This window comes from Physeter macrocephalus, chromosome 17 (genome assembly GCF_002837175.3).
Source record: "Physeter macrocephalus isolate SW-GA chromosome 17, ASM283717v5, whole genome shotgun sequence".
Lineage (NCBI taxonomy): Eukaryota > Metazoa > Chordata > Mammalia > Artiodactyla > Physeteridae > Physeter > Physeter macrocephalus.
The window spans coordinates 7,719,155-7,747,137 of record NC_041230.1 but is presented as its reverse complement, the minus strand read 5'-3'; the positions used below and the strand labels follow the sequence as shown (position 1 = coordinate 7,747,137).

General features: G+C 39.8%; 1 protein-coding gene and 1 pseudogene across 1 annotated transcript; both read right to left on the bottom strand.

Annotated features, from left to right (window-relative positions):
- Positions 1–245: 245 nt before the first annotated feature.
- LOC102977214 (heterogeneous nuclear ribonucleoprotein U-like protein 1) lies at positions 246–21,869 on the bottom strand (annotated as a pseudogene).
- On the bottom strand, positions 9,418–27,593 carry ZNF829 (zinc finger protein 829). Its single transcript, XM_024132516.2, has 4 exons — positions 26,981–27,593; positions 22,183–22,309; positions 21,782–21,877; positions 9,418–11,767 (listed from the first exon to the last, which is right to left on the bottom strand). The coding sequence occupies exons 1-4, from the start codon at positions 27,011–27,013 to the stop codon at positions 10,788–10,790; spliced, it is 1,236 nt and encodes a 411-aa protein (XP_023988284.1). The 5' UTR covers positions 27,014–27,593; the 3' UTR covers positions 9,418–10,787.
- Positions 27,594–27,983: the final 390 nt, after the last annotated feature.

Sequence of the window (27,983 nt, the reverse complement as noted above, 5' to 3'; positions counted from 1 at the left end):
GATAAAGATTACTACTGCTTTGTTATACCTGTATCATTATGTAATGGCCCTCTTTATCCCTGATAATTTTCCCTGATCTGAAGTCAGCTTCCTCTAAAATTAATATAGCTGCTCCAGCTTTCTTTTGATTAGTGTTAGCATGCTATACTTTTCTCTATTTTTTTTTTAATCAGGGTTGAAACGTTGCTTCCTTCCTGCTAGGAGATGCCATGTCATTTATTGAAACAAAACAAAACAGGGCAAACACATTTCTTAATAAGTGCAGTTTATTAAAGTCCTGTTAAAACATATGGGTCAAGGGGAAGTAAAAATAATCAGAGGATCACTGTAGGAAAAACCTTTAGGTCTGGCACCTGGGAGACCTCTGGAGAGGAGGCAGTGAGAAACTTCATGTTCTGAAAGGAAGGAGCCCCCCAGCTCCCTTCTTCCCTCTCACCCGATTAATCCCACCAGAAACCACCAAGATGCCCGGAATAAAAGGTTTCAAGTTCAGTAGTCACACTCTCTCCAAATACAAAAGGCAGGTACAATTCAACTCAACACAGAAGCTTGTGTGCAAAGTTACGGGAAACTGAGACATTGTATAAAAAGTTAGGTTAAAGATGATTCTGCGGTTTTGTTTTGTGTGTGTTTTGTTTTGAGGGTGTGGCTCTTCCTCAGTCACCTGAACTCAGCAAAGAAATGGTTATCCTGATGAAATATCAACAGCTGACCCACAGTAAAAAGAGACAAATTCTAAAAATTTTTTTAAAAAAGCATAATTACGAAAAAAATATCTGTCGCTTCTTCCTCCCGCTGCATTTTGCTTTTTTTTTTTTTTTTTTTTCGGACAGGGAAACAAACCCGTGTCCCCTGCATCGGCAGGCGGACTCTCAACCACGGCACCACCAGGGAAGCCTGCATTTTGCTTTTTTAAACTTTGTGTTTTTAAGTTTTTGATTTTTTTTTTTTTAAAATCCTGAAAAGTAGACAGTAAAACAGCTCCTGGAAGAATTTACAACCAACTGCATGAGAATCTGGGAAGCTGAGGGGCTGGAGCAGGGCTGGGACCAGAGGACAGGAAGGGGCCCTCCGCACAGCCCTGTAGCCTCACTGTACGACCAAGGGAGGGGGCGTCTTTAGTCAAAAAGGAGGAAGGGAGGAAGAGGAAGAGGAGGGGGGTGGGGGGACAAACAAAATAAAAGGTCATTGTTGCCTGTTTGAATCCAGAGGAAAATGCCGGCCCTGTGTGGGGGAAGAGCCCCTTGGAGGGGAGGCAGCCCTGGGAGGACCCATCCCCCAGCACCACATGACCCGGTGGGGTGGACAAGGGGGGCCAAGGTGGGCGCTGGTGGAGAAAGCCGGCAGGGGCCTCCAGGACACACTGGCTACTGTGTGCTTGTGCCCCCCTGTGTGTTCCCGGAGTAGCTCCCATAGTCATAGTTCCCACAGTACGGCGGCCACTGGCCCTGGTTCTGATAGTACTGGTTCCACTGCTGGGCATACTGTTGGTACTGGTTATAGCTGGGCCGAGGGTAGGTCTGTGCGGTGGGGGGCGGCAGAGGGGTGTAAGGGGCTGGGTTGTAGCCGCCGTAGCTCCCATAGGTGTAAGCAGGTGGTGGCAGAGGTGGAGGTGGTGGAGCTGTGTAGCCCTGGCTACACAGCCCTGGCTGTAACTCCCTGGTTGTAGGGAGGGGGCTACAGCTGCTGTGGAGGGCTGTAGCCGCTGACAGTAGCAATGCTGGTATTGGTGCTCGAGCCAGGGATGTTGCTGTTCTTAGCGTAGCTGCCGGCCCCTGGGGGGTTCTGAGCAGGGCTGTAGCTGGGTGGCGGTGGTTGCGGTGGCGGTGGCTGCTGTGGTGGCAGCTGTTGCTGGGGAGCCCGGTTGTAGCTGCCTTGGGTGTTGGAGTTGTTGTTATCCCGGCTGTTGTTACCCCAGCGATTTTGGTTGTAGCCACCACCTCCACTGCGGTTGAAACCTCCTCGGTAGCCGCCTCCTCTGCTGCCTCCTCCCCGATTCTGGAAGCCTCCTTGGTTGCCCCCGGGGGGACCTCGGTTGTCATAGCGCTGGAAACCGCCGCCACCCCCACGGCCCCGGAAGCTGCCACGGCCTCGGTTGTCAAAGTGCTTTTCAGGGGGTGGCCCAGCCTTGCGGCCTTCCTCATTGTATTACCTCAGCAGCTTGTCTGCTTCCTCTCGCTGCAGCTCAATGAACAGCATCTCGTCCAGGAAGTCCCCAACATCTGGCAACATGAAGTTGGCTTTCATTTCTAAGACCACGTGATCTGGGACATCCTTCGCTTCTTTGTCGGTTTGCTTTATTGTTTGGTCTTTTAGGTCCTCATCAGTGGGACAAATTGCAATAGCTTTGCGCTGGAAGCCTTCAAACGGTCTCATTTTTCGTCTCTGGGCTGACCCATAAACATTTGTCTGATCTAGGATATAGTTGCGTTTCTTTCGGGCAGCAATCTGCATGAGGCGGTTGAGGCACTGGGTGGCCTGCTGGATCAGGACGTCCCAGCGGCCGGCGTAGTTCCTCTGATGGTGTAGGCCCATCACCTGCATCTTATCCATGATGGCATTGGTACCCAGGATGTTGTACTTCTTGGAGGGGCTGGAGGCTGCATGTTTGATGGTCCATGTAGTCTTACCGGCGGCAGGCAGGCCCACCATCATCAGAATCTCACACTCTGCCTTGCTCTTTGGTCCGACAGTGCCCAGGATTTGCTCACTCAGGGGAGGGTGCTGGATGAAGGTGAAGCCTGGCAGGACAGAACAGTAGGGCTCTGCCCTCTGCCCGAAGTTGAACTCCACTGCACAATTCTTCACCAGGACATGAGGGTAGAGGGCCTGACCCCCTAAGGCTCCCTTCTGGATTCGGAAGGCAATGCCCATCCACTTCCCATTTTTGGTGAAGGAAAGTTCCACATCATTTCCACATTCAAAGTCCACAAAGCAGCCAATCACATCATTCTCTGCAAACTTGTCTCCGTAGTTTTCAAACTGGCTGTTGGTGGTCTTCTTCCCAGTGCCTCCATAGCCATAGGAGAAAGGCTCTTCGCCTAGCTGAGTGCTGCAGGAGTCCAGGGACCAACCAATACAGACAACATGTGGGTTGGGCTCTGTAGATGGAAGGTGCTTCACAGAGACTTCCTCATTGATCTTCATCTCAAAGCACACATGGCCCCTTCCGACCCCATAGCTGGCACGGCTGCTGACCACAGGTATGCAAAACCTTCAGTTGTAAGTGGGTAGCCACTACTCCGGTCTCAGGCCACCTTGAAGTGGAGGTCACAGTTATATGTGTCGATGGCAGCAAGGGTGTCGTCAAAGTCATCTTCATCCTCTTCAGCGGGAGGCTGAGGAGAGCGGCCCTGCCTATCCTCCCGGTGCTCGAAATACCCCCGTCCCTGGTTTTCTTCATAAGGCCTCTTGTGACTCTGTCTGGTTTGAGTTGAGATGCTTCGGGTGGGAGGAAGCTGGTGGGTGCTTCTTGCTTCATCTCTGTCTTCACTTCTACTGGGCGATAGGCCTGCTGCTGCTGGTCCATTTCCAGCGTTCTCCTCTCGTAGCCTGACTCATTCTCTTTCTTGATGACCTGCATCTCATAGAATTGGTTCTGCATGGTAATATCGTCCATGACATCTCCTCGTTGTTGTGCCCGGGTCGCCCCGGTTTGTCGTCGGCCTCGAGCTCCCGCTCGTCATCGGGCTCCTCGGCCTCCAGCATCGCCTGCAGCCACTCAGCAAGCTCGGCCTTGAGGCCGCGAGTGTCCAGGCCGCGGCGCTGCAGCTCCTCACGAAGTTTGTTCACCTTCAGTCGGCGTACATCCATGGCCCGGGCCCCCGGGGCGGCCCCCGAGCCCGGCCCGGCCTCCCAGGGCTCAGTCCGCCTTAAACCTTTCCTGTCAGGAGGCGAAGGGGGAAAAGGGGGGCCCACTTCAATCTCTCTATTTTTTTAAATTTATTTTTTATTTTTATTTTTGGCTGTGTTGGGTCTTTGTTGCTGTGCGTGGGCTTTCTCTGGCTGTGGCAAGCGGGGGCTACTCCTCATTGAGGTGGGCGGGCTTCTCATTGCTGTGGCTTCTCTTTGTTGCAGAGCACAGGCTCTAGGCACATGGGCTTCAGTAGTTATGGCACGAGGGCTCGGTAGTTGTGGCGCACAGGATTAGTTGCTCCATGGCATGTGGGATCTTCCTGGACCAGGGATGGAACCCGTGTCCCCTGCATTGGCAGGCAGATTCTTAACCACCGCACCACCAGAGAAGTCCCTAGAATTGGATTTTTAATATATTCTTATAACATATATTCACCATTTTACATATGTCAACATACATGCAACCTGATCTCAAAATGAGTTGTTACCCCATCTGCTGTGATGTCACTGCTATCATCACTACCATTCTGTCCACATTCCAAATATTTAGTGATCCAGAAAACACCGGTCACCTATAGTTTAATGCATCTCACCATTGCCATGCACTTGCAAAATATTTTGTTAAAAACAAAACAGTATGTTACATTCTATAATAAAATGCATGTGGATATAATGAGTGACTTTAGGAGTTACCTCCAAATACTATGTCTGCATCTTAGCAATAGCCTTATAATCCCACATCCTATAATGCACAGCAGCATATTAACTGTGCAGTTAAAAAAAAGAGACAGAACTCCCACTTACGTGGTTTATCCAAGTGTGATCCAAACTAATTTGAACATGAAATCCTATTTGCTGCTAATAGCTGGTAACATTTTTGGGAAGTGTATATGTTTGGGAACTGTTTGGGTTTTTATTTTGTTTTTTGGCTAAAATCATGAATCAAAGGATGAAATTAAAGAAATCATTACAGGTAAGCTAGGAATTTGGGGATGGAGTATTTTCCATCTCCCTAATATCAGGCACTACAGGATGCCAGACACAACTGTAAGCCATCAAAAATATTAAGATCACTGATAAAGGTAAATACATGGATAAATATAAAAACAGTATTAATGTAATTTTGATTTGCAAAATTTGGGGATTTTTTAAACAAGATTTTAAAAACAAATACATAAAAATAATTGTAAATCTAGGTTAAAGTATACACAATATACAAAGATTCAGTTTGTGATATCAATAACAAAGAGAAGGAGCCAACTGTAAAGGAATAGAGCTTTAGTATGCAATTGAAGTTGGTATCAATTTAAAATAGATTGTTGTAACTTTAGGATGTTATATGTAATCCCTCTGGTAACCACAAAGAAAATATTTATAGAATACACAAAAAAGGAAATGAGGGAATCAAAACGTGTCACTACAAAAAATCAACTAGAGGGCTTCCCTGGTGGCGCGGTGGTTGAGAGTCCGCCTGCCGATGCAGGGGACACGGGTTCGTGCCCCGGTCCGGGAAGATCCCACATGCCGCGGAGTGGCTGGGCCCGTGAGCCATGGCTGCTGGGCCTGCGCGTCCGGAGCCTGTGCCCCGCAACGGGAGAGGCCACAACAGTGAGAGGCCCGCGTACCGCAAAAAAAAAAAAAAAAAAAAAAAAATCAACTAGAGATAAGACTTCCAGTTTCTAGTCCATAACGAGCCTGGAAGTCATCAATCCATTATAACAACAAGTAAAAAGCAGAATGAACTGAAAATCAGCTCTTCCATAGATCCATCAGAGAATTAAGGTCACAGGGTAAACTGCTGCCCACAGACAGGTGGATACAGAGAATCACAACTTACCAGAGCATAGGCACATTAGCAGAAACCTCTGTGGGAACCAGTACAGAAGATGGAAAACCTAAACGGTAATGGACAAATTGCAGGAGGCTCAGTGTGGACAAATCTGAGTTAAATGCTCCAAGAGGGTCCGAGTCTTTAAGAAGCCCCTGCACTTTTATGAGCTTTACCTCCAGGAGCCCAATCAAGTCCTCATAGTGAAGACTGGAGAAAAATCCCCATTGTGTTTCTGGCAGAGAGAGGGGGAAAGATGCTATTTTGAAATATTCTCAAAGCATTCTGTTCTTAATAAGGCATGCCGCAAAGAGAAACTATTGTACCAGAGCCTATAACCTACTGAGGTTTCATTAGTGTCTAACCAACCTGAGGGAAAAGAAATGCTCAGCTCCAGCCCACTCTAGCCATCCTGTCCCACCTGAGGGAGGGAGGTAGACTGAGAGGCACTGGCAAAGTTCACAGTCCAGTGGCAGTTTCACCAAGACTGAAGCTTAATCACAGGACTATAGAATATAACCCCTCCCCCTACACCTTATTACCACATCACTAAAAGTCTTACCAGTGTTCCTTTTTCCCAGCACATGATGCTAGGTTTAAACAAAAACAAAACAACAACAGAGACAATTAATAGAAAACAGTAACAAATATGATAGGTATTAATCCAATTATATCAATAACCACTTTACATATCAAAGATAAAATCAAGACGCAGCCAAAAATAAATTTTTTAAAATCCAATTATAATAATGCTTAGAAAAATAAAGCTCAAGGAAACATAGAAGATATTGGGACTTGGTCAAACAAATTCTCAATCTTTATGGAATTTAAATATATAAACTCCAGATTTCCCACAGGAATTATCTTTTGTTGCATTTCAAGAATCCCTCACTATGGCTCTGTTTGTTTTCTGAGTTTGGATAGCACAGAATACTGTGTTAACCTAAACTATTTGACGTCTGTGTTTCAGAAAGTGACTCCAAGCATACCTCAGAGATATTGTGGGTTCGGTTACAGACCACCGCAGTAAAGCGAATATTGCAATAAATTTTTTGGTTTCCCAGTGCATTTGAAAGTTATGTTTATACTATACTGAAGTCTATGTTTACCCTACACTGTGTAATATATTAAGTGTGCAGTAGTGTCATGTCTAAACAATGTACATACCTTTAAAAAATACCTTATTGCTCAAAATTGCTAACCATCTTTGGAGCCATCAGTGAGTTATAGTAGTAACATCAAAGATCACTGATCACAGATCACCATAACAAATATAATACATAAATTACCAAATTACCAAAATGTGACAGACACAAAGTGAACAAATGCTGTTGGAAAAATTGTGTTGATAGACTTGCTCAACTCAGGGTTGCCACAAACCTCCAATTTGTAAAAAACACAATACCTGAGAAATGTAATAAAGCGAAGTGCAATAAAATGAGGTATGCCTGTGTCTAGAGCAAGGATTGATGAACTTTTTCTGTAACAGGCCAGATGATAAATATTATAGGCTTTGCAAACCACTTAGTCTGTCACAGGTACTCAACTCTGTTTAAGTGTGAATGCAGCCAAAGACAATACATAGTGAATACATGTGGCTCTGTATTAAAAACTTTATGAACAATGAAATGAATTTCATATAATTTTACAATATATTATTTTTCTTTTCATTTTATTTCAACCACTTAAAAGTGTAAAAACCATTCTTAGCTTGTGGGCCATACAAAAACAGGCAATGATCTGAATTAGTTTACTGATCCCTCGAAAGTATTTGATTTCTGAGTTTAGGTAATGGATTCAGATTATGATGAATATCTGTACTCTTTTAATAGACTGCTAGAATAAATTTTCATGTTTGCAGGCTTAGTACTATATGACACTCAAATTATTATATTTTTGACATCAGGATTATGTAAAATTCACAGAACAAGATGGCAAGCTTTTTATCTCATTTGATTTGTAAATTCCTTAAATATTTGATAGATTTTGCCCATAAAATGATCTGGCTTGGTGATCTCTTTAAGTAGAGATTACATCAAAATATTATTTCTGCATTGTTTGGGTCTATTAAGGGTTTACATCTTTTGGAGTTAATTCTGTCATTACATTTTCCTACAAATATCACATATTTCGCTTGATTTCCAGACATTAGTAAATACATTAACCTCTCTAAACATAATCATGTCCATATATAATTTATGTATTCATCTGTCTTGTTTTTTCCATCAGAATTACCAATGCTTGTATATATATGTATTTTTTCTGACAACGAAATAAGTTTACTTTTTCCTTGAAGTATTTTTGCCTTTTATTTTTACTACCTTTTCTTCTATATTTGGATTTAGTTTGCTTTTATTTTTCTAGCATTTTGTCTTGTACATTTAGTTCACTTATTAATAATTTTTTTTCTTTTGGCCATGACACGCAGCTTGTGGGATCTTAGTTCCCTAGCCAAGGAATGAACCCCGGCCCTCAGCAGTGAGAGCGTGGACTCCTAACCACTGGACTGCCAGAGAATTCCCTATTAATAATTTCTTCATGTTTTAATATCCACATGCATATTAGGCTATACATTTTAATCTAAACACAGATCTGGCTGCCTGTCAACCCTCAACGTTTTTCTACATAATGTGCTTATTTTCATATATACATAATTCATGGATTGATTTCCTTCTTAACTAATATTTGGAGGGGTGTTATCAATATTCAGATATTGTTGGCTATCATATTTTAATTTTTTCCCATTCTGGAAAAGAATGTGACCTACATGTGTTCTGCTTTGAGGGGGAAGTGATTATTGATATTTCATGTTTTGCTCTTTTTTGACAAATGTTTTCAACTACTATAAATAGGTTTTTTTAATGGGTATGAAATTGTGCAGCATGAAGTATGAGGTGTGAATGTAGGCTTATTCACCCATTCTTTGCCTTTGAGTTATCTTAGGATTTTAATTTTCTTTTTAAACTTCATGCTGAATAAGGAGTAAGTGTTGGTGAGATGCTTTTCTACAAACATTATACCTACTGGTCTTTTTTCATTATAAATTCTTTGATATAAATTAAGGTGTGAACATGATGAAACATGGTAAAAGTCCTTTCCACAAATAATAGTGAAAATATTACTGCTAACGTTGGATAACTATCAGCTAGATAGTTACTATATATTAGTAAGAGTCCCAACCATTTTACACTTAACTCATTTATCCTTACAGCAATCCAAGACCCACATCATCAGTATATATTTATACAAAAAAATTATAAAGCAGCACTTTTTCTACAAGCATTTACTTACTTGGTTGTGTGTGCATGCATGTAAAAAAGTTTTTTTAAAAGGTCTCAAAGGATAGGGCTTCCCTGGTGGCGCAGTGGTTAAGAATCCGCCTGCCAATGCAGGGGACATGGGTTTGAGCCCTGGTCCAGGAAGATCCCACATGCCGTGGAGCAACTAAGACTGTGCACCACAACTACTGAGCCTGCGCTCTAGAGCCTGCGAGCCACTACTGAGCCCACGTGCCACAACTATTGAAGCCTGTGTACCTGGAGCTCATGCTCTGCAACAAGAGAAGCCACTGCAATAAGAAGCCCGCATACCGCAATGAAGAGTAGACCCCACTCACTGCAACCAGAGAAAAAGCCCACACGCAGCAAAAAAGTCCCAACACAGCCAAAAATAAAATAAAAATTTTTTTAAAGTCTCAAAGGATAAAAACAAATTTGTAATAGTGATTATGAGGGAATTGGGAGTTATTTGCAATTTTTTATAGGAAGAAAATGTTCATCAGTTATTTCAGCACTGATAATGTTTTTAAGTTTCAAACAAAAAAGGTACTAAAGTTGCATTTAGAAGGCAACTTTTATAACTGCAAAGTTTAAACAGGCACCAAAATGTTTATTGATAGTTATTTAGCAAAATGATAGTCAACCACACAAAAGATTATTATGATACCATTAAAAAGAATGATACATAAACATCTATACTTGCTGAACTAGTAGCATGATAAAAGCAGGTTATGGTACAGCATGCATGTCACGATTACACTAAATAAAGCCTGGAAGGATATGTTGTGATAATTTGAAGTAGTCATCTCTGTTTGGTAGGCTTACAAATAATCTTTATTTTTGTCTTGGTGTCCTTTTTTTTTTTTTTTTACAATAAAATATTAATTTTACAAAAGGAAAAAAGAATACAGCTGCCTTCAAAAACAAAGTTATAATTCCACCATGAATTCAAAGATAGCCTATGTAACACAATTTACAGTGTAGTAATTCTGTAGGCCACAGATATAGAAAAGATGGCCCTAAAACATAAGTTAATACAAACTATATAACCAAAACAGAGAATAATTGGGAAGGAATTATGGAATAAGTAGTTTTGGGGTAGAATCTTTTTTGGGGGAAAAGGGAGTTTAATTTAGATCTTGAATTCACATTTTAAAATACATTTGATTAACTTTATGTATAAAATTACAAATACATTAGAAAAAATAGTGTTAACAGAGTGTAATGGGTTGAAATATGCTGAGGTCCTAACACCTGGTATCTGTGAATGTGATCTTACATGGAAATAAGGTCTTTGCACATATAATCAAGTTAAGATGAGGTCCTTAGGGTGAGCCCTAATGCAATATGACCAGTGTCCATATGAGAGAAGAGACACAGAGAGAACACAGTGTGAAGATGGAGGCAGAGATTGGAGCAATGCGTCAAGCCAAGGTATGTCAAAAATTGCTGTTACAAGCAGCTAGGAGAAGGGCGTGGTACAGATTCTTCCTTGGAGCCCCAGAAGGAACTAACCTTGCCAAAAACTTGTATTGGGTTTCAAAGCTCAAAAACTGAGAGAATAAGTTTCTGTTGTTTTAAGCCACTTAGTTTTGTGGTACTTGGTACTTTGTTATAGTAGCCCTAGAAAACTACTACAGAGAGGAACCTTGATCATGCATTATCTGGGATTTTTTATTTTTTGCATTACCTGTTTAAAAAATATTATTATAAAGGTTATCAAAAGGGCCTATCATTTATCCAAAATGAATTCCTTCATGGTGGATGAGGTCACAGCGACTACCAAAGGCCTTTCCACATTCCTTACAGTCGTAAGGGCCTATCATTTATCCAATATGAATTCCTTCATGGCGGATGAGGTCAGAGCGACTACCAAAGGCCTTTCCACATTCCTTGCAGTCATAAGGTTTCTCACCAGTGTGAATTCTTTGATGTCGAGTAAGGTTTGAGCCTTTATTAAAAGCCTTTCCACATTCATTACATTCATATGGTTTTTCATCTGTATGAATTCTCTGATGTTGAATAAGTTCTGAGCTCTGAATAAAGGCCTTTCCACATTCTTTACATTCATAGACTTTCTTGCCAGCATGAATTCTGTGATGGTTAGTAAGTGTTGAGGCACTACTAAAGGCCTTCTCACATTCCTTACACTTATAAGGTTTCTCACCAGTATGCATCCTGTGGTGTTGAATAAGCCTTGAATGTTGAGTAAAGGCTTTCCCACATTCCTTACATTCATAAGGTTTCTCACCGGTATGAATTCTCAGATGTGGAAAAAGTTGTGAACTCTTAGTAAAGGCTTTTCCACATACTTTACATTCATAGGGTTTTTCACCAGTGTGAATTCTCTGATGATCATTAAGGTTTGAGCAATAATTAAAGGCTTTTCCACATTCCTTACATTCATAGGGTTTCTCACCAGTGTGAATCCTCTGATGTTGAGAAAAATATGAACTACAACTAAAAGCCTTGCCGCATTCTTTACACTCATAGGGTTTTTCACCAGTGTGAATCCTCTGATGTCGAGCAACAAGTGAGCCACGACTAAAGGACTTCCCACACTCCTTACATTCATAGTTTTTTTCAGCAGAATGAATTCTCTGATGTTGAACAAAGTGTGAGTTTTGATTAAAGGCCTTTCCACATATTTTACATTCACAGGGCTTCTCTTCATTAATAGTTTTTTGATGTGGAATAAGAAACGTGGGCTGAATAAAAGTGGGTATGTCTTCATGGGTAAACATCACTTGACTAAAATGTCTCTTCTTTAGAGAGAGTAACTTGGTCTCACACATGGATTCCAGATCTGGAAGAAAATTTAAAGGCATACGCTCATTTTTCCTATGGTGGGAAAGGTTAAACTTCTGAAAAAGAAATGCAAAGATTCAGCTGAAAATATTTGGGAAAGTAAATGCTTAGACAGTTGTCAAATATGGCTAGGCAATTTGTAAAATTGATAAGAAAAGCACAGACATTAAGGAGAAGCAACAGAGATAGTTGAAGAGGGTAATTAGGGAAATAGATGACCTCTATAATCCTGGTGTGGATCAGAATCACCTGCAACTTCAATGAATCCACACTATTCAGGGCCATCCTCCACATTATACAGTGATTCTAATCATATATACATTTATATAAGCATATACTCACACACAGAGCATCATACTATATGTTTTCTTATTTGTGGATAACTGTCATACCTATAGGACTATTGAGAAATAAATGTGTTGAAATGTATAAATGGGGGTGGGGGAGGGTCATCAACTCTAAGCAAAGGGTATGTTGTTGGCAAATTCACACTGGGGGACAGCCCTCAACAAGTCTAGGGTGCTGAATGAAACTGGTGAGAATGGCAGACACGTAAGTTTCTTCTGTGAATAGAGCCTCATATATGTTGGGGATTCACTGAAAATAGTTTGCCTTGGAATTCTATGATGCTGATGCTGGGAAAGAGAAATGGAATCTTCAAGTCATGGCAGTTACTAAGAAGGGAGGAAGCTTGAGTGTTAGAAAGAAGAGAATAAGAATGAAACTTTCTCTGTGAGAAAATAGGAATTCCATGTCAACATTTTCTGCCACTCTGCATATGTCTGCTAATTACCATGAAAGCACTGTAAGTATTGATTTGGGGCTTACAAATAAATCTTAGTGAGTAAGTGAATTCATAAATAATCTGTGAGTAATGAGGGTCAATTGTATTTTTAATAAAAGGGGGGCATAATTTCTGTTAAAAATGGCAGTATATATAAGTTTACCAATTCTTGTTCATGAATCCACAGGAAAATTAAAGTAAAAGCTTAACGAAGGGAAAGGAAAACCCCACTGGGACAAAACATACTGGAGAAGAAACAGTAGCAATAAAACTTGGAAACTGGAAAGCCAATGGATGAGTGATAAGTGACTGCAGACTGGAGAATATCAAATTGAGCCAGCAGTGGGTAAATTCCACAGTACTGATTCATGGTGCAAATCCCTACAAATGCACAAGAATTGGAGGCATCAGGCACTTCTAATAGTGGAGTGCAGAGAACAGTTAACAGCTGAAGGATGAGTTCAAAGACTGTATCTCCTCCCCATCCCACAGGACAGGATGATTATAGTTTTTCATTCTCACAGAAAACTAGAAATCTAGAAAAATGGAACCAGAGAACATCTGTACTCAGGAACATCCAGCATAGCTGTGGGCATGGGTACTGAACTGAGAAGAAAGAATTAACAGAAAATATACATACTTGTAATACAAAAAATACATCTGGTCTTTGTTTCCAGTTCCTGGCACAGAGATTCAGAAACCACTGGAACTTCAAAAACCACTAGACTGTCCTTTGTTATTCACAAGAAGTGCCTTTTGATTATACCTGAATTTATGATAAGGAGGTGATTCACAATGGACCCTTAGTTTCAAGGGACGGGACTGGTCACCACTCCCCACATAATGACACCCCCAGTAAAAAACTTGGCAAGGATTGGGGGAAGCTTCCTGGTTGGTGAACATACCTATGTACCAGAAGAGTACAATGTCAATAACACAAAGCGTGGGTAGTGAGAAGTAAAAGTGTTTTTGTATGTGATTGAAGTTAAATTGTTATCAGCTTAAAACATACTATTATATTTCTGAAAGCCCAATGATAACCACAAAGAAGTTACCTTATAGAGATTACAGAAAAGAAAAATAAAAAGAATTCAAAGCATATCAATACAAAAAAATCAAAGAAACAAAAGGAAGGCAGCAAGAGAGGAAAAGCGGGACAAAAGAACTACAAAAAGAACAGAAAACAATGAACAAAATGGCAATAGTAAATCCTTCAATAATAACTTTAAATGTAAAGGGATTAAACTCTCAAATCAAAAGAGACTGGCTGAATGGAGAAAACAACAATATCCAACTATATGATGTCCTCCAGAGACCCACTTTAGATTTAAGAACACAGATAATGGCTGAAAGTGAAAGGATGGAAAAAGATAATCCATGCAAATGGTAACCTAAAGAGAGCAAGGGTGGCTATACTTACATCAGATAAAATAGACTTTAAGCTAAAAAGGACTTTAAGCTAAAGCTGTCACAAGAAACAAACAAGGATATTATACAATGATAAAACGGTCAATTCACCAGTAAGCTATAACAATTATAAACATACCTGCACCCAATATCAGAGCACTTAAGTATATTAAGCAAACACTGTCAAAACTGAAGGGAGACATAGACAAAAATACAGCAGCAGGACACTTCAATAGCCTACTTTCAATAATAGAACAATCAGACAGTAAATCAAGAATGAAAAGTGACTTGAACAATACCGTAGGGCAAATGAACCTAAATGACATATAGAATATTACATTCAACAGCAGCAGAATATATTCTTATCAAGCATACATGGAACATTCCTTAGGATAGATCACACGTCAGTGCACAAAATAAGTCTTAAGAAATTTAAGACGGAAATCATATCAAGTATCTTTTCTGACTACAATGGAACAAAACTAGAAATCAACAGCAAAAGGAAAACTGGAAAATTCACAAATATGTGGAAATTAAAAACACACTTTTGAACAACCAATGGCCCAAAGAATTAGAAAATATCTTTAGACAAACAAAAACACTTATGGGATGCAGAAAAATCAGTATGATGATGGAATTTTATAGTTCCTAAATTGAAAAAGAAGAATAGCAAATATACAACCTAACTTTACATTTCAAGGAACAAACTAAACCCAAAGTTAGCAGAAGGAAGGAAATAATAAAGATTAGGGCAGAGATAAATGAAATAGAGAATAGAAAAACAGCAGAAAAGATTAATGGAACTAATAGTTGGTTTATTGAAAAGATAAATAAAATTGACAAACTTTTAGCTAGATTAAGAAAAAAAGAAAGAAGACTCAAAATCAGAAATAAAAGAGACATTATAACTGATATCACAGAAATAAAAACTATCAGAATACTATGAACAATTATACACCAAGAAACTGGATAAACTGGAGGAAATGGAAGAATTCCTAGAAACATACAACCTACCAAGACTGAATCATGAAGAAATAGAAAGTCATGAAGAAACAGAAAGCCTAAATAGAAAGTTTATAACTAGTAAGGAGACTGAATTAGTAATAAAAAGCCTAGGCTCTTCTTTGTCGGGAGTTTAACTAGTGAATTCTACCACACATTATGCCAATCCTTCTCAAACTCTTCCAAAAAAACTGAAGAGCAGGGAAGACTTCCAAACTCATTTTATGAAGCCAGCGTTACCCTCAGACCAAACCTAGACAAGGAAGTCATAAAAAAGAAAATTACAGGCCAATATCCCTGATGAATAAAAATGCAAAAATTCTCAACAGCACACTAAAAGGATCATACATCATGACCAACTACGATTTATCCCTAGGATGCAAAGATGGTTCAACATACAAAAATCAATGTGATATACCACATTAACAGAATAAAGGATAAAAATCACACAATCACCTCAATAGATGAGAAGCATTTCATAAAATTCAACATCCTTTCATGATTAAAAACTCTCAACAAACTTAGAAGTAAAATTGTCCCTATTTGAAAATGAAATAGAAAACCCTAAAGGCTCCACATAAAAACTGTCAGAATTAAACAAATTTAGTTTTCAGTTGCAGGATACAAAACTACAGTGTTTCTATACAGTAACAATAAACAATCTGAAAGGAAATCAGGAAAACAATTCCATTTATAATAGCATTAAAAGGAATTAAATACTTAGGAATAAACTTAACCAGAGAGGAAAGACTTGTACAGTGAAAACTATAAAACATTGAAGAAATTAAAGATGACACTAAATGGAAAGTGATCATGTGCTTGTGGACTGGAAGACTTCATATTGTTAAAATGAAATATACAGATTCAATGCAATCCCTATAAAAATCCCAATGGTATTTTTTACAGAAATATTAATAGAAAAAAAAATTGGAAGAGCTAAAAATAATCTTTAGAAAGTGTAAGAAGCTAAGTGGTATCACACTTTCTGATTTCAAAGTATACGACAAAGATACAGCAGTTAAAACAGTATGGTAGGGCTTCCCTGGTGGCGCAGTGGTTGAGAGTCCGCCTGCCGATGCAGGGGACATGGGTTCGTGCCCCGGTCCGGGAAGATCCCACATGCCGTGAGAGCGGCTAGGCCCGTGAGCCATGGCCGCTGAGCCTGCGCTCCGCAACGGGAGAGGCCACAACAGTGAGAGGCCCGCGTACCGCAAAAACAAACAAACAAACAAAAAAAACCAGTATGGTACTGGCATAAAGACAATCACATAAACCAATGAAACAGAATATGTTAAGCACGTTTTAAAGATTTATTTAACTCATTAACGAGAGGGCCAGAGGAATGATCAATCTAGTTCCAATTATCTAGGAGAGATTGAGTTCATATGGTATCCTAAAGAAAGAATGCAGGAATAACATCACTAAGTTGGATACAAAAACGAGTTACTGTGTTACAGGATAATAAAACCATACCCTTCAGCTACCTTTTCCACCAGACAAATCATTCGCAACTTATCAATCTTTTCAAATTTAACATCTAATTTTAAGAGAACCTGGTCCCTAATGAGTAGTAAATAGTAAGTGAAACAATGATACATTTCCCCAGATAATTAAATAATCCTCGAATGGACCTGATAGATACACTGGTATGACATTTGAAAGACATAAGTATTTATTCTTTTGCATTATTTTCAATTTTAGATATATACCCCAAAGTGGGGCATATGTATACCTATTTAAATAGTACCAGATGGCTGTAGAGAAAGGCAACACCACTATATACTTTCACCAAAAGTGCATAAAATTTCTTTGTCCCCACCCACAGTTGTCATTATCCAGCTTTCTACTTTCCTAGCCTAATAAGTAAAAAGTGATATTTCATTATTGCCTTCATTTGCATTCTAATTATTAATAAGTATGAACATCTGGTAGGCTTATTAGCATTTTAGCCTTGTTAACCTTTATTGGTATTTTTATTGGGGTCACTAACTTCTTCCTCTTAATTAGCAAGTATCTTCTAGTCTACTCTGCATTAAATTTATCTATTGTGTCCTTCATTTAGCAGAAATCCTTAATTCTGATGTATTTCCAGTTCATGTTTTTGCTGTATGGTTTGTACTTCTGGAGTTTTATTTATTTATTTATTTTTAACAATATTTACTTAAAAGAAAAAGGGAAAAAGAAAAGCTTCAAAACCAGAGCGTGATGCCCTGTTAAGTATGTCTAATATGCATTCAAAGTATTGGAAAGCAATTTTACCAAAGGGCAATGTCACTAGGACATGTGGACCATAATTACAAAAGAAACTTTGAAACACAAAGGTGCCCATGGAAAAGAATAAAGAGAGGGAACAACGGCAAGGACACAGAACAATGAGCAGGTGCTTTGAGAGTAAGGCTCTAAGAAATGACTTGGACATTGGCCCAGGGCTGAGGTGGATATCTGGCCAACAGTCTGGGTTCTGAAGGGGAAGAATACAATTAGCAGGATTCGAGAAGGCACTGCTGCAACCTCCAAACAAGTCTCTAGTTCTCACTCCCAACTGGATATGCTTTCCAGATTTCAACAAGGTCTCCTTGGGAGGATTAGCTCTCCGCTGTGTAGTAATGATACAGAATACCTAAGAGAACATGGCCTGTGACAAGGAAGATCCAATACGACCAGCAGCTTTTGCATGTGTTGCTTTTTGGAGGGTCCTTGCTACCACTTCCACGTTTTTTTGTTTGTTTGTTTTTAAAATATTTATTTATTTTGGCTGCACCGGGTCTTAGTTGCAGCACGTGGGATCTTTAGTTATGGTATGCATGAGGGCTTCTTAGTTGCAGCACACGGACTCTTAGTTGAGGCATCCATGTGGGATCTAGTTCCCCAACCAGAGATCGAACCTGGGCCTCCTGCATTGGGAGCACAGAGTCTTACCCACTGGAGCACCAAGGAAGTCCCCCACTTCCAGGTTTAAAGTCATTCAGAGGCACATCACCAATATAGTACTGCTTGAGCACTTCTCTGGCCTCAGACAAGTGGCCTACATCTTCAAAGCTTCCAGCTGCATCTCCACGAGCTTGTTCCAGCAGAACCTCTTCTCCACCAGGATGCTCGTTAAGGAAGCAGGTGACATCACAGACTTGCCCGTGGATCACCAGCCATATCTCCTTCAGGGAGTTGTGCTTTGCCACCTCCTCCAATCGGTAAAAGGTAACTGAGGTCTCAACCCCCTTGCCCTTTCCCATTGCTGCTGCTTGCTTTGCTTGCTTCCACAGTCGCCATTGGGCCTAAGGTAGCTCTCCTCCACCGCTTTCCAGGTTTCCGCTGCAACTTCCTTGAGGTAGACTTCGTGCTCCTACTTTTGGAGTTTAAGGTAAGTTATCTTTCTTTGTCTATTTTTCACAAAGATTTTCTCTTTAAAAAGTTTAAATATTAAAAAATTTCCTTTTTAAATAATAGTTTTACCTTTTACGTTATATATTTAATACTATTTAATTAATTATAAAAAAGTGGAAAAAGAATAAACAGAGACCATGTGGAAAAGTATGGGGTCAAGGAAAGGTAGAGAAGGGAGTGAGTAAGCAAGTTGGTAGGGAGGAAAAGCAGTAACAGAGACACAGGGAAATAAAAACAAAAAAAGCAAAAATACTCCAGAGGCTAAGTAAACCTTGGATCTGAAAAATAAGAAGGTGATATTAGATATTAAAAAATACAAGCCAAAGAAATAAAGACACTTGTACTGGCATTATACCATAACAAGACAATAGAGTGCTGAGAAAGACTCATATATGCGAATTTATTATCCAATAAAGATGGCACCAGAAATCAATGAAGAAAGCTCAATTCTTGTACAGATGATACAGGAAAATGATTCAATTTATAGAGGAAAAAAATTCTGGATCCCTGCTTATAAAATATTTAAGGCTAGCTGAGACCTACTGAGGGCAAGGAAGGAGATTCACAAACTCCTGCCTAGGTTCCTAGAGCTTTGTTGAATCCAGAATTCTCTCTCAATGGAGGCATGGTCTATTTCTATCACTATCTCGATAGGTTACATCTACTTCCAAGGATCCAACAATTAATTTGTACTTGAATCAATACCACTTTTGTATTTTTTGACTGTTTTATAACTTTCTTCTGAGCTTCCTATTTGTTCTTCTTGTTTGCTGAATTCTACTTTGTAGAAATTATTTTCAGAAATGTTCTAGCTCCCACATTAAACAATGAATTTCTTAATAAGTCTACATATTTTATAAACTATGTAGCACCTAGCAGACTACTTAAACAAATTAAAAAATCAAACTTTTTTAGAAGACTGTTCCAAAATGTTAATTCTCCAGAAACTGATGTACAAATTTATTTTAACCTTAATCAAAATGTCAGCAGTTATTTTTATGTGTGTGTGAATATTAATAAGCTGATTCTAAAATTTCTATGAGGACTTCCCTGGTGGCGCAGTCATTAAGAATCTGCCTGCCAATGCAGGGGACACGGGTTCGAGCCCTGGTCTAGGAAGATCCCACATGCCGTGGAGATACTAAGCCCATGTGCCACAACTACTGAGCCTGCACTCTAGAGCCCATAAGCCACAGCTACTGAAACCCGTGTGCCTGGAGCCCGTGCTCTGCAACAGGAGAAGCCACCGCAATGAGGAGCCCGTGCACAGCAATGAAGACACAACGCAGCCAAAAATAAATAAATAAATTTATGAAAATTATAATAAAATAAAATAAAATTTATATGAAAATTACCAAGAAGAAGCAGGAGAATTTGCTCTGCCAGATAATAAGCCTTATTATAGACTACAGTACTATTATAGTGTGGTATTGGGACAAAGGTAGACAAGCCAATGGAACAGAATAAAGTTCAGAGACAGACTCACAGATATGGCAACACATGATTTATGACAAAGGTAGCATTATAGAGAGAGGGAAAAAGTCTTTTCAGTAAACATTGTCTGGTCAATTGGATATTTACGTGGAAAAATAATGAAATTTGACCCCTACCTCATACTATATACAAATATCAGCTCCAGGAAACTGGAGATCTAAATGTAAAAGGTAAAACAATAAAGCTACTAGAGTATAACACAGGAAGCATCTTCATGACTTTGGGGTAGGCAATGAGTCCTAAACAGAACACAAAAAGCAACAACTATAAAGGAAAAGATAGATAAGCTTGACTACTTAAAATTAATAAAATCAAAAGACAGCACTAAAAGAGTAAGGAAGTAAGCTATAGAGTGGTAGATGATATTTACAAAGGCTCATATACAGAATATACAAAAAACTCCTTCAGATCACTAAGAAAAATTAAGACAACCTAATGAATAGAACCAAGAAACTTAAACGGGCAAGTCACAGAACACACACACACACACACACACACACACACACACACACACACACCTGCAGAATGTCTAAAATTAAAAGGTCTAGCAATATCAAGAACTGGCAAGGGCTTCCCTGGTGGCGCAGTGGTTAAGAATCCGCCTGCCAATGCAGGGAACACAGGTTCGAGCCCTGGTCTGGAAGGATCCCACATGCCACGGAGCAACTAAGCACATGGGACGCAACTACTGAGCCTGCTCTCTGGAGCCTGCGAGCCACAACTGCTGAGGCCCGCGCGCCTAGAGTCTGTGCTCCGCAACAAGAGAAGCCACTGCATTGAGAAGCCTGCGCACTGCAACAAAGAGTAGCCCCCACTTGCCGCAACTAGAGAAATCCCACATGCAGCAACGAAGACCAAACGCAGCCATAAATAAATAAATTTATAAAAAAAAAAAAAAAAAAGAACTGGCAAGAATGCAGAGCAATAGCAACTTTCACACTGCTAGTGGAAGTATAAATTGATATAACCACTTTGGAAAACTGGCATTATCTTTTAAAATTGAACCAACACATATCCTATTACCCAGTTAATTCCACTCCTGGGTATACCCCCAGAAGAAATGTGTACATATATGTACCAAAGGAATGTTCACATAGCTAAAAACTGGAAAACCACCCAACGGTCAATAGTAGAAAGGATACTTATTTATAATAATTAGCAATATATAATACATACTATAAAATATATTCATAGAATGGAATACAGCATAGCACTGAGAATGAACTAACATCAGCTATATGCAAAAACATGGATGATGTGTCCCATAAAGTTGAGAAAAAACAAAGGCAAAAGAATAAATACTGTATGATTCCACTTATATTCAGCTCAGAAAAAGGCAAAATTATTTCATGGAGTTAGAAGTCAAGAGGAGGACAAAGAGGCTAGTGATTGGGAAAGGGCAGAAAGGATTCTAAGGTGCTAGTAATTTTCTATTACTTGTCTGAAGTGGTGGTTACATGGATGCATTCACTTGTAATTCTTCACACTATACAACCACTCGTGTAGTTTCCATATGTATGTTATATCTGAATTTTTTTTAATGTAAAAATAAATCAAATGTTTGATAAATGAAACAATGAACTACTATCCAGGACAACCTGGTTAATGAAGTTAACAAATACTTGGAAAGTAGATAAAATGAAAACCAGTATTGGAACACATACACACAACACACACACACTTCTTAGGGTGGGAATATCTACTGTTAATACAAGTCTAAATGCAGCAGATCCTATGAAGTAATGAAATCTAAAAGGTAGGTAGAATAACTCTTGGAAATGACAAAGGAAGGTACTTGCTACACTGGACTGGGAATAAAGTATAAGAGAAAAAAAGCAAGATACCTCTTTTATGGAAGAGGGCTTGGGTTTTTGAGGGGAGTTTTCTGATAACATCTTATATACCTCCTCAGGCTTTGCTCCTGCTCTATCACCTCTCACTTACCTGAACAAAGGCCTCTCGTCAGCTCTCTGTCAACCATCCAGGGCTCTTTTCCTTGTTCCAATAAGGAGATCACAGTTGGCTTAGAACTGGAAAGTCCTGATCACAAGAAAAGACATGGGACATGGTTATGCTGTTGGTGTCCCAGAAATCAGATCCGGTCCCTTGGTGATCGAGAAAGAGACGCCCCTATAGGGAAGGACCAGAGAAAGATGAAGATGAAGCTTCAGCCACAGCCCAGTGGAGCTGCCCATTTCCAACTCTTCCATTCCATTCCAACTCAACCATTCCTTGGGGAACAGAGTGCAGAAATTTAGCTGGTTACTTGAAATGAGTAATTCACAATGGAGAATGGAGACATTCCCAAGGGCAGACTCTGAATTTGGGGGGATAGTTATCCTTACCCACTGAAACCAGGTTGCTGAAATTCTCCAACATCACTTCTTTGTATAAATTCATCTGACTAGAGTCCAGGCACTCCCATTCCTCCTGAGAGAAGTTTATAGACACATCCCTGAACATCACTGACCCCTGAAACAACAAACATGCTTTCACAATGGAAAGAGAGAAGAAAAAGATGATAGTAGATGAGGTGGTAGAGGGCTCTACAGAAAAGGACAGAGATTATTAAGCAAATTGAAGGAGGTGGAATCAATTATATCAATATAAGTCAAGACATATCTCCTATATACAGAGGGGTACGTCTGGGAATGTGCAAACAGAGTGGACTTTTCCAATGAGATGAAATAGCAAGCATGCAGTTCAGTGCCTGGCCACAGTAAAGTCTGCATAAATGAGCATTCCTTCCCATGTTCCCTTTAAGCCCCAAGAGAGGGAAAAATGTGATGGACTTACAAAAAAAAAAACCTTATGATATATTTTGGAGTAAAATTTCAGAATATCAGGGAAAACCAGAACTTTCTAAAAGCTTCTGTGGATCACATAAAAATTTACAGGAATCAGAATGGCAATGGATTTCTCAACAGCACCATTTAAAACAAGAAAATGAAGTGATTCCTTTAATATTACAAAAGACAACAAATTCTGGCCGAGAATTCCACACACAGCCAAAGCTAGTATGAAGATTATATACGAAGCAAGATTAAATACCAAAATTGGTTTGGTATTAGTAAGTCATGCTTTTCCACTAAAAGGGGACGGAGGGGTGGTAATCCACGAGATAAGCTAAATTCTTAGAAGAATTCCTTGATCGGAAATTATGGCTTTGCATTTTGTTGTTCTACTTCCTGAAAATAACTTGGAGATGCTCCTGATTTGTCCACCTACTGCTTTGATTCCTTGGATACCACTCATTCTTTCACTTTAAGCAAAAACAAGTAATAGTTGCAGACGTCTCTATTTTGCAGTTGCCCTCTTGTAAGACGCACTTTTCCCAAATAAAACAATTTTTAAAACCCATTAAAAAAAAAAGAAAGATTAAATACCAAGTTAGTGTGATGATTAAATCAAGACAATTCTAGGGACTTCCCTGGCGATCCAGTGGTTAAGACTCCACACTTCCAATGCAGGGGGCATGGGTTCGATCCCCGGTTGGGGAACTAAGATCCCACAAGTCATGTGGTGCGGCAAAAAAAAAAAAAAAAAAAAAGACAATTGTAGAACCACAGACAATGAATGTTAAATTATCTCCTGTCTAGCTTTTCTTAGGAAGCTGCTGGCCTAAGTGTTCCATCAAAACTAGAGAGTAAATTAAGAAAATGAAAGGTATTATATTCTGAAACTAGAAAACTAACACGAGAATGGTGAACAAAGTCCAGTATAATTGTAAAAGGCAAATCCCCGAACAATATCTAGACCTAGAGAGCAACACCTAGAACAGGAGGATAGAGGACTATAGTAAAGAAACTGACTACTGAGCAAAGAAAAGAGGAGTTCAGATTAAAGAAACAAAGCAGCTTAGTAGGTCCCCCTTTTCACACTGTAAGCTTCTAGCCTGAAGCAAGCCTGAACTCAGAGAAAAGGCTTTAAATGAAATTTGCACATTATTACACTCAACTAGAGGTTATAATTAGTAAAATGAGACTGATCTTGTGACTGAAAATAACCAAAGAATACCAAAGAGTGATCAAAACAATTATAGGGACTACACAAGCTTTTATTCAGGGCAACAAAAACATTAGCCATAGAGTTGAGAGTGGAAATTATAGGGGGAAAAAAAAATTCTTTTGCTTGCTCCCTATGGAGTCCTGCTTATTTCAAAGTGTTGGTTATAAGTTGATATGATTTTCCAGGTACACAGTCATAGCATCTGCAGAAAGTAATAATCTTACACTCTCTTTTCTAATTTTTAACCTAATTTTTCTTCTTGTCTAAGTGCTTTGGTTAATACCTACAGAACAATGTTAAATAACATTGGTAATGCTGTATACCCTTGTCTTTTTCTGATTTTACCTGGAATGTTTCAGATATTTCCTGATTAAACATTAGGTTAGCTTCTAAGAACAAAATTCATTTTATTCCTTTTAAAATTTATTTTCCACTACAGTATACTACCTCCCTAGAGTTACTCCCATTAATATTGGGCAATAATCTTCTTTACAGAGATGGCGAGTGTAATTATAGGTTGATGGGGGAGGGGAACCAGATGCTCTGTTTGGGCTTCCGCACAGGAGAAAGGATTAGAAAGACTCAGCCCTTTTCTGAAGAAATTCAGATAGAAAGGCCTTAAACTGAACAGACTTGGGGAGACTGATTCTCATCCTGATTTTCTTTGCCTCTGTACCAAACACACATTTTTAAAATTGAGAGTTCCAAATTTAGTTTCAGCTCCCAATTTATACCTTCAGAAAACACAATCTCTATTCCTCTACCTTGGTACACTCTAATTTTCAGATATGAGAATCATAAAGTGAACTGATAGCCTTATGATTTGGTGAGCTCCCCAAGATTATAAGTGTTGAAACATAACTGAATAAAGATATTTTTTTCTACCAGTTAGAGGAAGAACCCCAAAACTCTAGCTACCTGCCATGCCCTCCACTTCTGTCTTGAAACAAGGCAAAGTTCTTTTGCCTAATATTGCTTTGATTTTAGCTACAAGTATTAACTCTAAAAACCAAAAAGAGAGTAAGAGACCAAAAAAAAAAAAAGGAGAGAAATTATAACCTATGTATAATTAGAGCCTAAGAAGAGAGAGAATGAGGCAGGGCAATCTTTGAAGATGGCTGAGGATATTCCTGAACACCTATCCACAAATTTAAAAACCCTTAACAAATTCCAAGCAGATAAATAAAAAGAAATGCACATTTAGGCACATCATACTTGAGTTACAGAAAGCCAAAAACAGAGAGAAAGTCTTAAAAACAGCCAGAGGAAGAAAAGTCAAATTACCTCAAATGAGGAGCTAGAATAATTAAAAATAGGTTAAGTAAATAAACGGGATTATCGCTTTAAATATAAATATAGAATACTTGCATAACCTTGGGACAGGGAAGGATTTCCTAAATAAGATACAAAAAGATACCACCAAGGGAAAAAAATTTGATAAAAAATTAGGGGGACTTCCCTGGTGGTGCAGTGGTTAAGAATCCGCCTGCCAATGCAGTAGACACGGGTTCGAGCCCTGGTCCAGGAAGATCCCATATGCTGCAGAGCAACTAAGCCTGTGCACCACAACTACCAAAGCCTGTGTGCCCTAAAGCCCGCGCTGTTAACTACTGAAGCCCGTGCGCCTAGAGCCCGTGCTCTGCAACAAGAGAAGCCACGGCAATGAGAAGCCCGCGCACCACAATAAAGACTCAACGCAGCCAAAAATAAAAATATATATAATTAAAAAATTCAGATTTTATTCATAAAACTACCGTAAGGGAAGTGAGAAAACAATCCAGATAGTAGAAAAATATAATCAATAAAGGATCCATATCCAGAACATATAAAGAATTCCCATGAATCAATGAGATAATCCAGGGACTTCCCTGGTGGCACAGTGGTTAAGAATCCGCCTGCCAATGCAGGGGACACAGGTTCCTGGTCTGGAAAGATCCAACATGCAACGGAGCAACTAAGCCCGTGGGCCACAATTACTGAGGCCTGAGCTCTAGATCCCGCGAGCCACAATTACTGAGTCCGCATGCCACAACTACTGAAGCCTGCCCGCCTAGAGCCTGTGCTCTGCAACAAAGAGAAGCCACCGCAATGAGAAGCCCATGCACCGCAAGGAAGAGTAGCTCTCTGCAACTAGAGAAAGCCTGTGCATAGCAACGAAGACCCAACGGAGCCAAAAATAAAATAATAAATAAATAATTTATATATTAAAAAAAGATAATCCAAGAGCAAAATAAAAGATTTCAAAAGGTGTGTCACAAAAGAAGAAACCCTGATAACCAATAAACATATGAAGTGGTGTTCAATCTCATTATTAATCATGGAAATCGCAACTGAAACCTATGTGCATCTATGTATATGTGTGTTTGTACAAATAAATATTTGAAATAAGTGTTTAAAGATTTCATGTCTGACACAGCTCATGACGAATAAACCATAACTCATTCACAAAAAAAAGTGTATCTTTGAAAAAGGGTATTTACCAAGATCATTTGACAACACAGGAGAATGAATATTTTTTAGTGAAAATGTAGGATATGAAATGGTAAATGAAGCATAATCTGATTTTGGAAAAATAATGAAAATACACCAAAATGTTAACACTAGTTATTTGAGTGGTCTCATTTCATTTTTTCTTGGTAATCTGTGTTTTTAAAATCTCTAAAATAAACATGCTTTTATTTTAAAGTCATAATAAATATTGCATTTAAAAAGAAGAAAACTTGGGACTTCCCTAGCAGTCCAGTGGATGGGACTTCGCCTTCCAACGTAGGGGGTGCGGGTTCAACCCCTGGTTGGGGAGCTGGGATGCCACATGCCTTGCAGCCAAAAAACCAAAGCATAAAACAGAAACAATATTGTAATAAATTCAATAAAGACTTTGAAAATGGTCCACATAAAAAAAAAATCTAAAAAAATTAAAAAAAATAAAAATAAAAAGAAGAAAACATGGCAAACAGAAGTGAAGCCATTTTCCAAATAAGTAAACATTAGGTATATGGGAGCTATTGTGCTTCAGTAGCAGGCTCAACTATCCTTTTCTCCAGTGGGAAAATTATAGGAAGCTATAATCAAATGGCATCTTTATTAAGCATTAACTTTCAGAAGAACGAAAGAAAAGAGGAAACCCCAACATACCCTGAAAACTGCTTGTAGAAGTTCAGCATGCATTGTTTCCTTCTCTTCTGCGCCTCACCTGGAGAAGGATAGAACTTGGAAAGTAGAAAGTCATCGTAAGACACCAGGTTTTTCTTGTTGCTCAAACTGGTCAGGTCACAGGTCAGCCCCATCCCCATCCCCCAGCACATAAACGGAATGAGATCAGAGGAATGGGGCGCCCCGTCCAATCCCAGTGTCTCAGGAGAAAGCTGAGGTTACTGCTTTTGAGGTCAATAATCTAACCAAACCTCACACAGATTTCCTAAGGACAGAGTTCTGGAGTAACAATCGCACAGTTGACAGGAGCCTCATACCCATACACACAGTGCCACATACCTTAAGCAGTCATTCTTAAAACAAGGGAACACGCACTCCACATCCGCACACAGAGCCAAACATGGTATCACAGACACCATCGCAAATTCAACACGGAATACATACACTCGCACAGTCGCAGGTACCCAAGTGTCGCGGGGTCACAAGCACACACCACCAAAGGGGGACACAGTCACAATTCCACAACGATAGGCATCCTATATCTGCACACGGGTCGCATAACCTCCCCCTTCTCACGCCGCTCCGCCCGCACAGGCCCAAGTACCGAGCTCCATATCGGCCTCCGATCTCCTCAACTTAGGCCTTTAGGGTCCCTGGGGGTCCGAACCTGCAGAGCTGAACCAGCTCCCCCAGGGGCCCACGATCTCACCTCAAGGATCTAATGCTCCCGCCAGGCGTGATGAAAAGTTCGAGTTCCCGCGAGAAGAGCGACGGGCCGCCGGGCCCTCTGGGAAATGTGGTCCACAGCGAGGCCCACGGCCGATTCCTCTCAGCTCCCTCGCTGGGTCCACCCGAAACGACTGCTCCTGCAACTCTTAGAGTTTAGCCAGGTCTCAGAGTTGCAGTTCGCGGTAACTCGGCACGCTCGGGCTCAGCCACCAGAGCAGACCTAGCTCACCCGCCTCCCTCACACAGGAAAACTGCT